The 13490-nt window shown below is 41.1% G+C and overlaps 2 protein-coding genes across 2 annotated transcripts in view; both read right to left on the reverse strand.

The window, feature by feature from the left end:
* The window catches only part of LOC103604240 (coatomer subunit gamma-2-like), a gene marked incomplete at its 3' end in the record, with an annotated part of 44347 nt that extends 44093 nt beyond the window's left edge, over nucleotides 1-254 (reverse strand). Inside the window, exon 1 of the mRNA XM_008588807.1 lies at nucleotides 136-254. Within this exon, the coding sequence (XP_008587029.1) occupies nucleotides 136-172 (37 nt within the window). The remainder of the gene's footprint in view (nucleotides 1-135) is intronic.
* A 280-nt stretch (nucleotides 255-534) lies between these two features.
* Nucleotides 535-13490, reverse strand: part of TSGA13 (testis specific, 13) — a 15202-nt gene continuing 2246 nt past the window's right edge. Inside the window, exons 2-7 of the mRNA XM_008588808.1 lie at nucleotides 12308-12386; nucleotides 10202-10273; nucleotides 9065-9271; nucleotides 4190-4332; nucleotides 3317-3444; nucleotides 535-732 (exon numbers count right to left, since the gene is read on the reverse strand). Of these exons, the coding sequence (XP_008587030.1) occupies nucleotides 563-732; nucleotides 3317-3444; nucleotides 4190-4332; nucleotides 9065-9271; nucleotides 10202-10273; nucleotides 12308-12386 (799 nt within the window). The 3' untranslated portion in view covers nucleotides 535-562. The remainder of the gene's footprint in view (nucleotides 733-3316; nucleotides 3445-4189; nucleotides 4333-9064; nucleotides 9272-10201; nucleotides 10274-12307; nucleotides 12387-13490) is intronic.

Genomic DNA, 13490 nt, shown 5'->3' on the forward strand with positions numbered 1-13490 from the left:
GCCGGCTCCAACTCCGGCCCCCTCACACGGCAGCGCCCACGCCCCCAGCCCCGCCGTCCCGGAAAGCAGGTGGTGGCGGGCGGGGCAGGGTGTCCCCCCAGGGCTGAGGGTGGGAGTCATAAGCCCCCCGCGTACCAGACTCCTCGTCCTTCTTGTCGAATTTTTTAATCATCTTGGACGACTTCCCAGCGCCCAGACCCACCGCAACCGTCCCAGGCGCCGCAGCCGGCGAGCGGAAGAGGCTGCAGGAAGGCCGGTCCCGTGCTCTCACGCCGGTTGGGCCTCCGGGCCGTCACTCGGGGCAAAGGCCCGCCCTCCCCGGCTGTCGCGCCCGCCCCCGCCCCCTGGGGACGCAGCCACGCCCTCTCTCCTCCTCCCCAAGCCTGGCGGGGGCGGGGCCGGGCACTGTCCGCACCCCCCGGGGGCTCGGTCCGGTCCCCAGTCGGCCGGGGACCCTGCAGTCTACACCCGCAGCAGCAGGAATGTGGTTTTATTTGGTTGGCGACTTCTGCAGGTCCCTCAGTCTCTGGAGAGCGAGTCGGGAGGCCTGAAGGATTTGTTTTCACTTAGTGTCAGTGGAATTTTTGATAAACCACTGCTGGGCCCTTCCATTGCGGAAGGCGCTTTCCCCTGGCGCGACTCTGGTGGGCTTCTCTTTGAGGAGCGATGAAAGAGTTAGTGGTTCCCAAATCACCTTGGAAATCGGTATTTCACTCACTGACATCTTGGAAGCTACGACAAAGCACAGGACACTTTGGTGAATGTGGATTTCCAGAAGTCCTAGAAGGATACTTAATGGGAGGCGTGAAAGAGACCCGCTTAAAGGGACCAGAGAGCTGGTCTTTCCTCCTAGCAAGAGGGTAGATTTTGGAGTGCGAACTACCATTCCCAACCTTCCTTCTACTTCTGGATTTATTTCCTTCATCAAAACCCACTTTAAAATACACTGCCAGTTTAGGGTCTTCCTTGTTTTATCCCACCCTTTTCAAATGATCACATCTGCAACCATATTGGCACATATAACTCTTACTAAGTTAACATGCATCCACTGTATCATGTTCCTCTTAGCCTTTTCCCAATGTATACGTCGATTTTCTGTTATCTTGTCTGAAAGTGTGATTAAGAAACTTTTTCTACCCTTGGCTTCAGTGGCATTGCTTTATCCAGATTCACTTTCAACCCCTGCCTGTTCTTTGGAAACTTCCATTGTCGGATCTCCTTTCTCCTATCCCTCCCCACTTTCTGAATGCACTATACCTTGTAAATAGCATGTCAATCTGTTCCCTCATCCCTACTGCCATCACCTTAGTTTAGGTCCTATCATGTGTCATTTGAACAGCCTCCTAACCAGCCTTCATGGCCCCCATCCAAACCATTCTCTATGTAGTTTTTATTTGTATGCCTGATAAACATGGAACATTATTGGAGGAAGGAGGGGTTGCTAGCCATCTTTTTTGCTTGAAGTGGTAACATGGGTTCAATTTCCCAGTAGACTGTTTTTGTTTATGAAATGCACCATAATGGGCCATGTAGATACATAAGTAAGTATTCACTCATTTTTCTTGAGGGAAACTGTAGAGTCACCAAAAATCTAATAGATGCTGCAGAGCAATATATTAAGTGTTCTGTTTAGAAATTAAAAGAGTAAACGATTTAACTGTTTAGAAATTAAGAGCTTTAACTCTGACTTGACTAAATGTACTACTATTATGTTTGCCTTATCTAGCTTATAACGCAATATATTAAGTGTTCTGTTTAGAAATTAAAAGAGTAAACGATTTAACTGTTTAGAAATTAGGAGCTTTAACTCTGACTTGACTAAATGTACTACTATTATGTTTGCCTTATCTAGCTTATAACGTACAAACCATACTTTCTAGGTGGACTTTCTCTTGAAGAAAATAAATGTTCATACACTTATTCTGTGGCTGAAAAATAAACAGATTTTGGGAAAGGAGAAACCCTCTTCCTCTTCCTTGGGCCAAGGGTATCGGAAGCCTAGGCAGAGACAGATAAGCCTGGAGATTCCCAAGAATGGGTAATGTGACAGAGGTCTGTTGGGAAGTATGAAGGAATTGAGGTTGGGTTTGAGGCTAAGCCTAAGAGTAGCCCCCTTTAAAGCAAGATAAATCACTCTCTGCTGTTCTTCAGCTTTTCTCTGTATCTATGATGTTTTGTTTCATACCACAGGTTGGTTTTAGCTGCATATGGGGAGTTGACTGGCAGGAGGTGGGTGTGGGGCGGGGTGGCAAAATGTGTAGGAGGAGCAGAGAAGACTGGAGAAGACAGTTAAGGACTGACACAACATGACTTCATACCTCTGGAACTGTGATTGGGCTGAGAATGGCTGGCAAAGGTGTTAAGCAATCACTGTGAAGGCATTGTGGAATAGCTAAGGGTACCATAGGGAGTCCTGGAAATTGCCTGAGAAGAGAAACCCAGTAGGAGAAATGGACCTTATCTTGAATTCATAAGCTGGTGAAGTCTGAGGACCCATTGATTTTACCTCTAATACACAAATGTGTATTCAATGCTCTAAAATCCTTTAATGGGACCTAAATGCCTATTGGATAAAACTCAGCCCCTTATTTATATAATCTATAAGGCCCTTCATGATCTAGCCCATATATCTCACATATTGATGTACATATTCATGCTCAATAAGTGTCCAACACTTAGTAGGTACCCCATAAATGTCATTAAATGAATGACAATGTGTGAGGAGCGTTCTCATTGCATCCTTTCCCATACAATGTTATCCCAACCCACAAAGAGACTTGGGGACCTCTGAGACTCACAGACTTATCCTTGGATAAACTTTTAGAGCAGTTTTCCTCGAAGTATAACATGGTAGCACTGGGTGGTTTTAGGTGGTACATAAATAAACATTTAAAAATTTAATTATTATGAATTTGATTTAATGTGTGCCAGAAAAAACATAATTTGCCTATCAAAACCATGGTGTCAATGATATAGTATTAATTGGAGCGAGAATTTTAAAAAATCCTTTTAAAGAAAAACACTAAATTGTAGAGTAAATAATACATCAATATGTCAAAAACTATTAAAGTTGTAGGTGTTGTAATTTGGGAAACACTTTGCTAGAGCTTTCTTGAAATTTGAGGATTTGAACAGGGTCCAAAGCCTAGTACCACCTGAGCCTTTGTTAGTTCTTTGCTTCCATGCTACAAGGAAAAATGGTCTCTAGAACCATCATAAGAGATGCCAATTTGCTCACATCTCTAATCCCCATATATTCTACCTCCAGCCCACAACTCAGTCCAGTAAGTCATTGCTTTGAAAAAGAGGAGCTTACCATCTTTCCTCATGTCTCTTTCAGAGTATGTAGCAAAGTTGAGCTGAGGGTACAGTTTTTTCTGTTTCTTCAAAGCACAGAGATTTGAATACTTCCCTTCACTCTTGAAATCATTGTCAGTGGAAAACCTTAAAAAAGAAAGTTCATTTGTAAGATCCTACGGCAGAGAGTTAATGGAACCAGTCACTTTAAAGTTGGCTACGTTCTCAGAGATTCTGAGAGAGAGGGGACAAGGACAAGAGGCTGTTGACTGGTACAGAGTGGGAGAATTGTTCTGTGGCAAGGGATGTTTCTGGAACTTAGCACTATAAACCTTTGAAGGAACTCCAAAATCTTCTCTCTCCTTTCTAAACTAGATATAGGCTGCTCCTAAAACCAGTTTCAAATAAAATCTCCTTTGTATTTGTGTTCTTATAGTATATTGTTCCTATACTGTATAGTTCTTAACTTGCACTGAGAGTACATTTTTTTCCTATTTCCTCAAAGCACAGACCTTTGAATACTTCCCTTCACTCTTGAAATCATCAGTGGAAAACCTTAGTTTTGCATTACTGTTTGTTTTTCATTAGAGTGTAAATAAGGTTGAAGTTCATGAAGGAAAGCTGTCTGTGTCTTATTATTATATGGTGGTACATATTCCGTACAACCAAAAACTGTGTTTGTTAAATTGTGTTGAAAACAGACAGTAAGATGAATGAGGAAAAAATTAGGAAAGAAACTGAGCGCAAAAACAGCCAGGACTTCACCTAAACCATTGTTCTCCTTTGGATGTAGAACGGTCCAACAGTGTCAGAGGGAAGATTCGTTTCAACCCAGATTTTAACTTTTTTTCCTGAGGCATCAGGGGCAGCGCAAAAACAGCCAGGACTTCACCTAAACCATTGTTCTCCTTTGGATGTAGAACGGTCCAACAGTCTCAGAGGGAAGATTCGTTTCAACCCAGATTTTAACTTTTTTTCCTGAGGCATCAGGGGCAGCCGGAAGTTCTCAGTGGGTTTGTGCTGTTGATGACTTTCCTATGGCAGAGGAAAGAAGACTGTGAGTGAGGAAGCTGAGTCTCTTGGGATCTAAAGTCTGGACTAAGTTTCTGCACTAGTTCCAATTCCCCCAAAATGATGCAATGAACTTGTCAGAGAGGGAAGTGGGAACTTAGAAAACAGAACCAGAGAAAGTGTTTCCCTAATGGGGTAAAACTTATTTGTTTCATTGCCAGACGACTTATCCAAAGCTTGGCCAGTTTCCCAAGTGATTGAACTTGCCTACTAGCCCTTGGAAGTGGATGGAAGAGGAAGTTACCCAGTCTAGGGAAGGATTCTATCAGTAAATTGCTTGGGAAACCAAACATTTGGTAATTAATTGGATATAGATCCATGGGACTCTTCCTTCCTTTCTTGGAGATGGCTGCCTTATCCATATTCCATTTTCTTTCTGCAGTGAAAAGCCCATGGAATGGGATGTTTTGTGAGGTAATAATTTCATCATTACTAAAGGTCATACAATCAAAGACTCTCAGAAAGAATCTTTCAGTCTAACCATCCATCTGACACTCATATCCCCTCCACAATCTCACTATCATGTGGTCAATCTTCCTATACCTAAAAACAAACAAAAACAAAAAAACTAACAAAAAACCTGAACCAAGTTCATCTTTGACCAGCCAGTAGCTATCTCCCTGTAACTTTCACCTTACAGTCCAAACAGAACAAATCTAGTCCCTACCTTAGGAGGAATGAGAGTCCTTAAAAATTTTGAAGAAATCCACCTCATTCCTCCTAAACTCTGTCTCTTGCAGGCTAATCATTGCCAATATCTTGAAATTTTTTCTTCACAAAACACAGCTGTGAGTTCCCTTGTTCTCCCCATTTATCTCATTTGAGAAAGTTACAATTTATATTCTTAATGTGTGGCAACCTGAAATGAAAACAATATGCTGGGTGTAGTAATTGCATGGCACACCCTCTGACCCCATTAAGGTGTCTATTCAGAAGTCATCGCCTCTTCTGAGAGCCTTTCCTAACTACATTATCTAAAATTGCCACTCACACTCCATCATATTCCTTTTCCTGCTTTGTCATGGCACCTATCACATTATGCATTATCTATGTGATCGTTTACTTGCATGTGGTCTGTCTATCTCACTAAAATTAAACTTCAGTAGAGCAAAGACTTTAGCTTAGTCATTGATATATCCCTAGCACCCTTAATAGTGCCTGACACATAGTAGGTACTCAATAAGTACATATTTGTTGAATGAATGAATGACCAAACTAATAAATTGACATACTGAGCTTTTTCTTTCAGATTTTTAAAGCCTTTTTTTAAAAAAAATTCTTGCTGCCGCTGAACGATGTCTTTTCTGACTTACTCTATTTAAGCTTTTCTAGTTTTTTTAGGTTTTGATGTTGTTGCTGTTGTTGTTGTTGTTGTTGTTGTTTTGCAACTGGCTGGTACAGGGATCCGAACCCTTGACTATGTTTAAGCTTTTCTAGTTTTTTTAGGTTTTGATGTTGTTGCTGTTGTTGTTGTTGTTGTTGTTTTGCAACTGGCTGGTACAGGGATCCGAACCCTTGACTATGGTGTTATCAACACCGTGCTCTAACCAAGTGAGCTAACCGGCCAGCCCATCTTCTAGTTTTAAGGAATAGAAAACCGTTCAAGATACCCCAACTAATAGGTGTTTTATTGTAAGAGCACATATGCCTAGGAACTAAGACATAGTTAACGATCCAGCCGTAAAAAAGAGCAGAAACCTTAGCAGAGCTGGACACCATAGCTGAAAAACAGGAAATGAAAAGTTATTTGGAATCCAAGACAGCACTAGCTAAGGACTACCATCTTGACTATAGCATATCGCTAATATGTCTCTGCTACTTTCTTTCTGTCTGCTTCCTTATTCTCTTTCTACCTTGTTTACTCCTTACCTTTATTGTGTGTGTGTGTGTGCGCACACAGTTTTCCTACCCATAGCTTCTGCTTATTTATTTCTTCTTTTCTATAACTTCAGTCTGCCCATACTCTACTTTCACAGCCCCTACACTACTCTTCTTCCTTATGGCTTGATTCTTTACTGGCTTCACTCTATGTGTCCCTCAAACTTTCATTCTTACTGCCTCAATCTTTTCATTTCCCATTCAGGGACCTGGAAGCAAGAATTTGATTAACTCAGGGTGTAGTGGATTGAATTTTGTCCCCCCAAAACTCATTGAGGCTTGAATTGTATCCCCCACATTTTATGTATTAGACACTTAGCCCCCACTGTGACTGTTAGGAGGGTGGGAAATCCTTTTAAGGTAATTGAAAGGTGGAGCCTTGAAGAGGTGATTGGATTGTAGGACCATGCAGTAGTGAATGGATTAAAAATGCTGGTCAGGGGCGTGGTTCTGAGGGCTTTAAAAGAAGAGGAGAGTCTGCCTTTTTCTCTCTGCTCTCTCTGCTCCACCATCTTGCAATGTGAGACCCCTAAGTCACTGTCGCCACCACCAGATGGACTTTGGACTTCCCAGCCTCAGAAACTGTAAGCAATAAACTTTGTTTTTCTTTATAAAATACCCAGTTCCATGTGTTTTGCTATAAGCAACGAAAATAGACTAATACACAGGGATTTTGGTCATTGGTGGGTTGGTTGCCTTTTGTTTTGTTTTTTTGGTTTTTTTGTTTGTTTTGGCTTTGGAGTACCAATGTACACCACAGGTCACTAACCAGTCTATGAATTTCACTTCACTGGGTATCCTCCTCTGGTCCTAGCTAGGAGTATAGACAGGGTCATGTACAAAACTGGACCTCTTAGGGCGTTCCATTCTTTAGGAGACTGTGGTGGGATCGGTTTCACTTAGAAGGGGCTGTGAGTATAATAACAACTACTGTGATAGCCACATCTGGTACATTCCACAGCTTGCTTACTAAAACTCACACTCTTCTTATACATATACCTGGGCATAGCAAAATAATGCTTTTCTTGTATATGATCCTAGGTTCACAAAAGGTGGTCACATTTGTTCAAGCAAGAGAAGGAGAAGAGAGGATACGGTGTAAATATTAGAGGCATTGTGGATGTTGGGCATTTCAATCTTGGGCTTGTTTCAGATGGCCCCATAAAATTACAATGGTGCCAGTCTTTGACAATAAGATCCTTAACTCTGTTCATTAATACAATTTAACTGGTAGCACACTTTGCTTGTGAATATGATCAGATTCTGCATTTGACCTGAAGGAGTCTCAAAGCACTATCTGTTGGAAGAAAGCTCTTCTTGCAGCCAGGTTACAGGATAGCCTTGTATTTCCTTCTCTGCCTTGAGCGGAGCAATCCTGGCCTGACATTTGTCTCTCTCTCTCTCAGTGTATATTATACCCACTACCATGAGAAGTGACCACTGAGCTTACTGTCAAAGGGCACAAATTCTGAGACCCAAGAGACCACAGGTAATGAATTGTTAACTTCGTCAGTATTAACCATTGGATATTAGCATTCTATCTTCCACTTGGAAAGGAATCTCTCACTACTATTTATCTAGCAACTAAGAAAACACTAATCCCAAATTCACCACGTTTTATTTTAAGTGCCTGTTTTGGGTGATCCCACTTCCAGCATCAAATTTCTATTAGATTCTTTGTCTGCACTTTCACTTATCTATTTTAATTTCTTCTTGTTAAGATCAGGCCCTCTCTCAAGGCTCGCAAGATCTGTTTCAGGCCCTGATTTCTAAATATCTCTTAAAATGATTTTCTTCACTTCCTCTGCCATTGATTTAGTTCAATTCTTCAGTATCTCTCACCTTGACTATTATAATAATATCATAACTAATCTTTCTGGGTTTTATCATTTCCACGACTAATGCACCTTTTTGCAACCTTCAAAATGGTCTTTCTAAAATGCAAATTTGATTACATCTTTTTATCTCCTGCCATTTACTCTCTTACATCTCCCTAAATGCACCTGACTTTCTCACATCTCCATGCCTTTGCACTTCCCTCTGGTTGGAATATTCTCCTATTCTTTAGTCATGGGTCACCTCCATGATCACTCTCTTTTCTCCAGCAGATACATTGTTCTCTGTGCTACATTACTTCTGTATCTTATACATTCACCTATTATTCATATATCCTGATATTTTATAATTACTTTGATTTATCTCATTTATTGATCTGCTTCTCCCATTAAACTCCAAGTTCCTTCAAAATAGAAACTGTCCTATAATCATCTATATATTCTGGTTCTTGGCTTATGGTATGTTCAGCAATTGTTTTTTGAATGTAATTTGAACATCTTTAGGCTATAACAGAAGTCCAAATGTCTGGCTACTGTGATAGTAAATTCCCTCTTCCCTTCTGCTGATCCCCAAAAGCAATGGATGTAAAGCATAACCTTTAACTCCTTTTCCATTTATACATTCATTTCTGTTCCTTATTTCTCATTTCCTGATTTGTCTTTTACTACTTAATTCTCAACTAGTAAGCCAGTGGGCAGTTTACCCTTTGTTAATTACAAACTAAATTTCTGCACACTTTCCAATTAAGACCTCGTTTTTCTCCCTGCAATGAAGTTTCATGATCCAAGCTTGTAGAATTTGATTCTGAATATTTTCCAGGGTCTCCAGATTCTGTTTTTGAAGCATATGGCCATGAATAAGAAGGATGGGGTAGTTCCCTGAATACTATTCTCCCTGTTAAGTTAGCTCCCTTCTCCAAGTTAACTCCTAATTCTTTGGGGTCCATACTTAGGGTGCCAAGAAACTTCCCCAGGTTTCATACCTTGAGTAGAAATTCCTTGGAAAAGTATCCCGGTGCATTGTTATATTCTTGCTGGCTGATTGAACAGGGAGGTGGGTTGTTGGTCATAATCAGTAAGGTCTTATCCTGATCATACTCTGTTACTTTTAACGTGAAGCTTGTAATTTTCCTGTTTTGAGCCAGAAGTTTCTGTAGTGCTGTGGGCTTCAAAGGTTCATAGTACTGAGCCTGAGCAGACAGAAAAGTTTCCAGACAGACCAAGAGACTAGGTCAAGAGAAGATGGATAAATCAGTTGGCTGATCTTTTGCCTCTGTGGGGTAGGGACACAGGCTGGATAGGGAATGGACAAGTCCACTCCAAAATTGGTTTAATCAGAACTATCTGAAGTTCTCTGTCCCTTTCTTCCCTCAAAGCATTCCCCTGCAAATAGACTAAGGGGTTGGGGAAATTCAATGGGAAGGTGTTCACAATAAAAGGAGCAAGATGACTTAATTCTTCTGAAAAAGTGTGATGTAGTGCCTAACATGCAAAACATAGCATGCACACAGAGAAGTCTTTATGTGGCTAAACCTAATTGACCTTCTCTACAACTCTCCAAGAGGCAGAGGGAGAAAACTACCAGGGACCACAGCTCCTTGCTCAGGGAGTTCTCCAGTAGTATGCACAGACCAATGCAACACCTCCCTTATTTATGTCTTCCCACATACCAACACTTCTCCACAGGCACAATCACATTAATGTGCATTCATCAGCACAACATTAAAAAGGAAAATCAATTGCTAAAGACAGCATGCCACTTAAGGTATGTGGGGGAAAGGGGCAGTCTCCTCCACTCCTTAAGTTTGCTTTTCTCTCAGTGGGAGGAAGGCAAAATTTGGGAGGGGGAGAAAATGAATTATAAATATGTTTTTCCTTAATATATATATGTTTTACCAATTTAAAATATCAGCTGTGGGGATCATGTTCTTCCTAGTGCCCCCATCCCACCTCACCACCACAATTCCCACCCACACTGCCTCTGGCATAGTACCCTAGGAGTGTGCACACTCATAGATGCTGGGGGCACTTGGAGGCATTGGGGATACTCTGCTATGGGCCTCTGCACCACTGCTGAAACTTTCCCTTACAGATCATGGGGGAACACTTTTTCTACTTACCAAATTTGGATGGACTGTGTAATGCCGAAGGTTCTTTAGAACAAATTTTGATTGCCCAAGTGTATCAAAAACCTAAAGACAATAATCACAATTAGTAGTTTCAAACTGCACATTTCCTAAACAGTATTCCATTCCTTAGCTCACCTTAGTCCCTCTAAAAACTGGTCTCTAGTTTATACTAAATGAGGAGAATACTGGTGCCTTATGTTTTGCACCCTGAGTTTGTGGAATGAGGGCACAGCAATGAGAGCTGGGTTCTGAAACATCCTGACAGGGAAGCTTGTAGTCCGAAATGTGGACTAGCCTTAGGAAATGTCAAGTAAAGCTGTTAGGAGATGAAGTAGACAAGGGCAGCATCGAAGTTCAGACTGGGACAAATCACTCCAAGGAATCACCCCTTTCTTCTACTTTTCCCAAATCTATAAGAGCGAAATCAGATGAAATCAACATGGTGGGCAACCTTTAAGGAGAAAAGCAAGGTATGAAAAGGTAATAACCTAAGGGTTGTGGGTGCAAGGGGGCCCTAGGGACAACTCTGCTAACTAAGCTGGGAGCAGACACACTCACAGAGAAAGGCAGAGCAACAGTACATTTCACATTTTTGCATATCCCTGCAGTACATGATTCTTCCAGAAATGTTGCAAAAAATAACTGAATTTTGGTGACACTTCTGTCTACCACTTTGCATTTTCCTGCTGGTGGTAGTGCTGGTGATTGCTTGAGTGTTGTGTCTGATAGGAGAGGAACTGAGCCTCGTCCAGCCCCCTCCTGTTGCCCCCACTGTTGTTGCCTCCCCTCTTGCTTAGCCATAAGTCACCTAACGAGAAATCAAAGGAATAAGAATACAAGCAGATAAAAGCTCTGAATTACCTTCTTTTGGCTTAGCATAATCAGATATTAGAAAAAAAGGAGAAGAGCACAATCCTGTGTTTGAATCAGCATTTTTAAAGATTACCAGCCCCACAAGGAGGTAGTAAAGTTAAGATGAGGTGCAGAGAAAAGGGAACATGCACTGAAAGGCGAGTGAAGCAAGAAGGCAAATGGAGAAGAGGGACGTAGTAAGAATGGGACAGATCTGTGAGGTGAGTGGAGGCATCATTACGCTGCAGGAGGAAAATGCCAGGAGTGGGCAATTCTTGGGGGTTGAGGAAGAACTGGGAAGGAGGAGGAAAGAGCCACTCCATACATTCTTTTAGGGAGGGTGGATGAAATATGGGACACACCCAAAGATGCAATCATTTAATTTTTATTACCTTTTGGAAAACTGAAGTCCATTTGTTCAAAACAAGAATGCATTATGAAAAGCCTGCTTCACATATATGACATATATGACATACTTAGAATCATAGAAGTCTAGGAAATTTTTATTTGGGGGAAACTGTGAAGTCTTCTTTCATAGGTTTTTTTAAAAAATTAATTTTAGAGGAGGAAAGTCCTTGGGAAAAATGTTTTTACTCCTGAATTTCTCTGAGGTATTACATCACTGTTCCAAATTAGTCTCCAGCAGTAGACTAAACCCACAAGATTATCCAAATTGGAATATGTTTTTAGTTTTGTTGTGTTGAATTGCACTATCTGGCTGATGAAAGAAAAGTTGGCCTGGAAAATTCACTTGAATATGATAAATCTGGGAAAACAACTAAGATACCCAATGGAGTTTTGCTACAAGAGTAGCCGTAAGGTCTAAGGCAGTCAGGGTTTAACACTTCCTTACTCCTTAAGATAGATTTCTGGTTCCTGGGTTTTTTGCCCTGATTTGTTGCTGATGTGTCTCTGTCTCTTTTTTCTCTATGCTTTTTTTTCCCTTTCATAAAATTAGACAAATTAACCTTGTTCTCTGTATAAATCTCTACCCCTTTTTGTTTTCCAATAGAAAGTTGGTGAGACCCAGCTTATAAAGTACTCTGAGCAATTCCAAAGAAAGATTACAAATGAACATTTGCTAATGGTCTTCCTTACCTCTTCACTATCGACAGCTAGCCCTCTCTCAAGTTTAACTGAGTTATATTCTGAAGTCGTTGAATTGTCATATCGAAACCTGAAAAAGAGGAGGAACATCTAGTTGCATTTTCTGACTCAGAGGCCTATTCTTCTGGTCTTCCTTACCTCTTCACTATCGACAGCTAGCCCTCTCTCAAGTTTAACTGAGTTATATTCTGAAGTCGTTGAATTGTCATATTGAAACCTGAAAAAGAGGAGGAACATCTAGTTGCATTTTCTGACTCAGAGGCCTATTCTTCTGCATGTTCTCAATCTCCTTCACAAAAATTTGGGAGCCTGACATAGAAGAGCCCAATTTAGGTGATCACTAATTGAATATGTAGTAAAGAAATAGGACTCATTACCCAGCCTGCATGCTAGGAGAAAAGAAAACCTTAGTTTGAAGGGTTAAACAAGTGGGACCTCTTTGAGATATGGTGATATCTGATAAGTTGGTTTCTTCTAAATTAGGGGTTTTAGACCATTCAAGGAAGAGCTCTAGTAGACTGCTTAAGGAAATTCTTTTGGGCAGATACAGTCTCATAATAATACCCTTAAAGATCACCTACTACTTTGAATGTCTATCTGCCTACTCTTTCTCCACATGGAAGTGGCCCTGCATTTGCCAGTGATTGGCCAATAATTAGCCAATAATTCCACGAGAAGGAATAAAGTTAATGGAACTCCACAAGTAAATTTCTGGTTCTTATTGACCTTGCTTGGATTATGGGCTCTCTCATCTTCCTAACCACATCTAAAATTTTCTCTTCCTAAAACTAGTGTAGTAAAAATTATCATCAATGGCAAATATTTTTACATTTTGTTCTTTCACTTACTTTCCTATCCCCCACCCAGATACCAGTTCCCTGTGGGGAAAGGGGGAGGAGGGGAAGAAGTTGCAATATTAGTAAAGTATTACAGAATCCCTGACTGGTTCTTTTTAAACCAATCTATTGCCTGAACATAATGAAAGATGCTCATCAGTAAGATTGGGTTAATGATTAAAATAAATGGCCTGCTTCCTCCTTAGAGACAGTTCCATTTGGGGATTAAACTAGCTCAAATTAAGAAGAATTCTGCAACTACCTCAAATTAGACTTCTACGCTTTAAAAAACGAGGACACGGGCCGGCCCGGTGGCACACTGCTACAGTGCGCCTCTCCTGCCGAGGGTTCGGATCCCACATACAGACCGGTTCCCGCTCACTGGCTGAGCGAGGTGTGGGCGCAAGACCGAGGGTTGCGATCCCGTTGCCGGACACGAAAAAAGACAAAAAAAAAAAAAAAAAAAAAAAAAAAAAAAAACGAGA

Source organism: Galeopterus variegatus, unplaced genomic scaffold, assembly GCF_000696425.1.
Source record: "Galeopterus variegatus unplaced genomic scaffold, G_variegatus-3.0.2 Scaffold5043, whole genome shotgun sequence".
Lineage (NCBI taxonomy): Eukaryota > Metazoa > Chordata > Mammalia > Dermoptera > Cynocephalidae > Galeopterus > Galeopterus variegatus.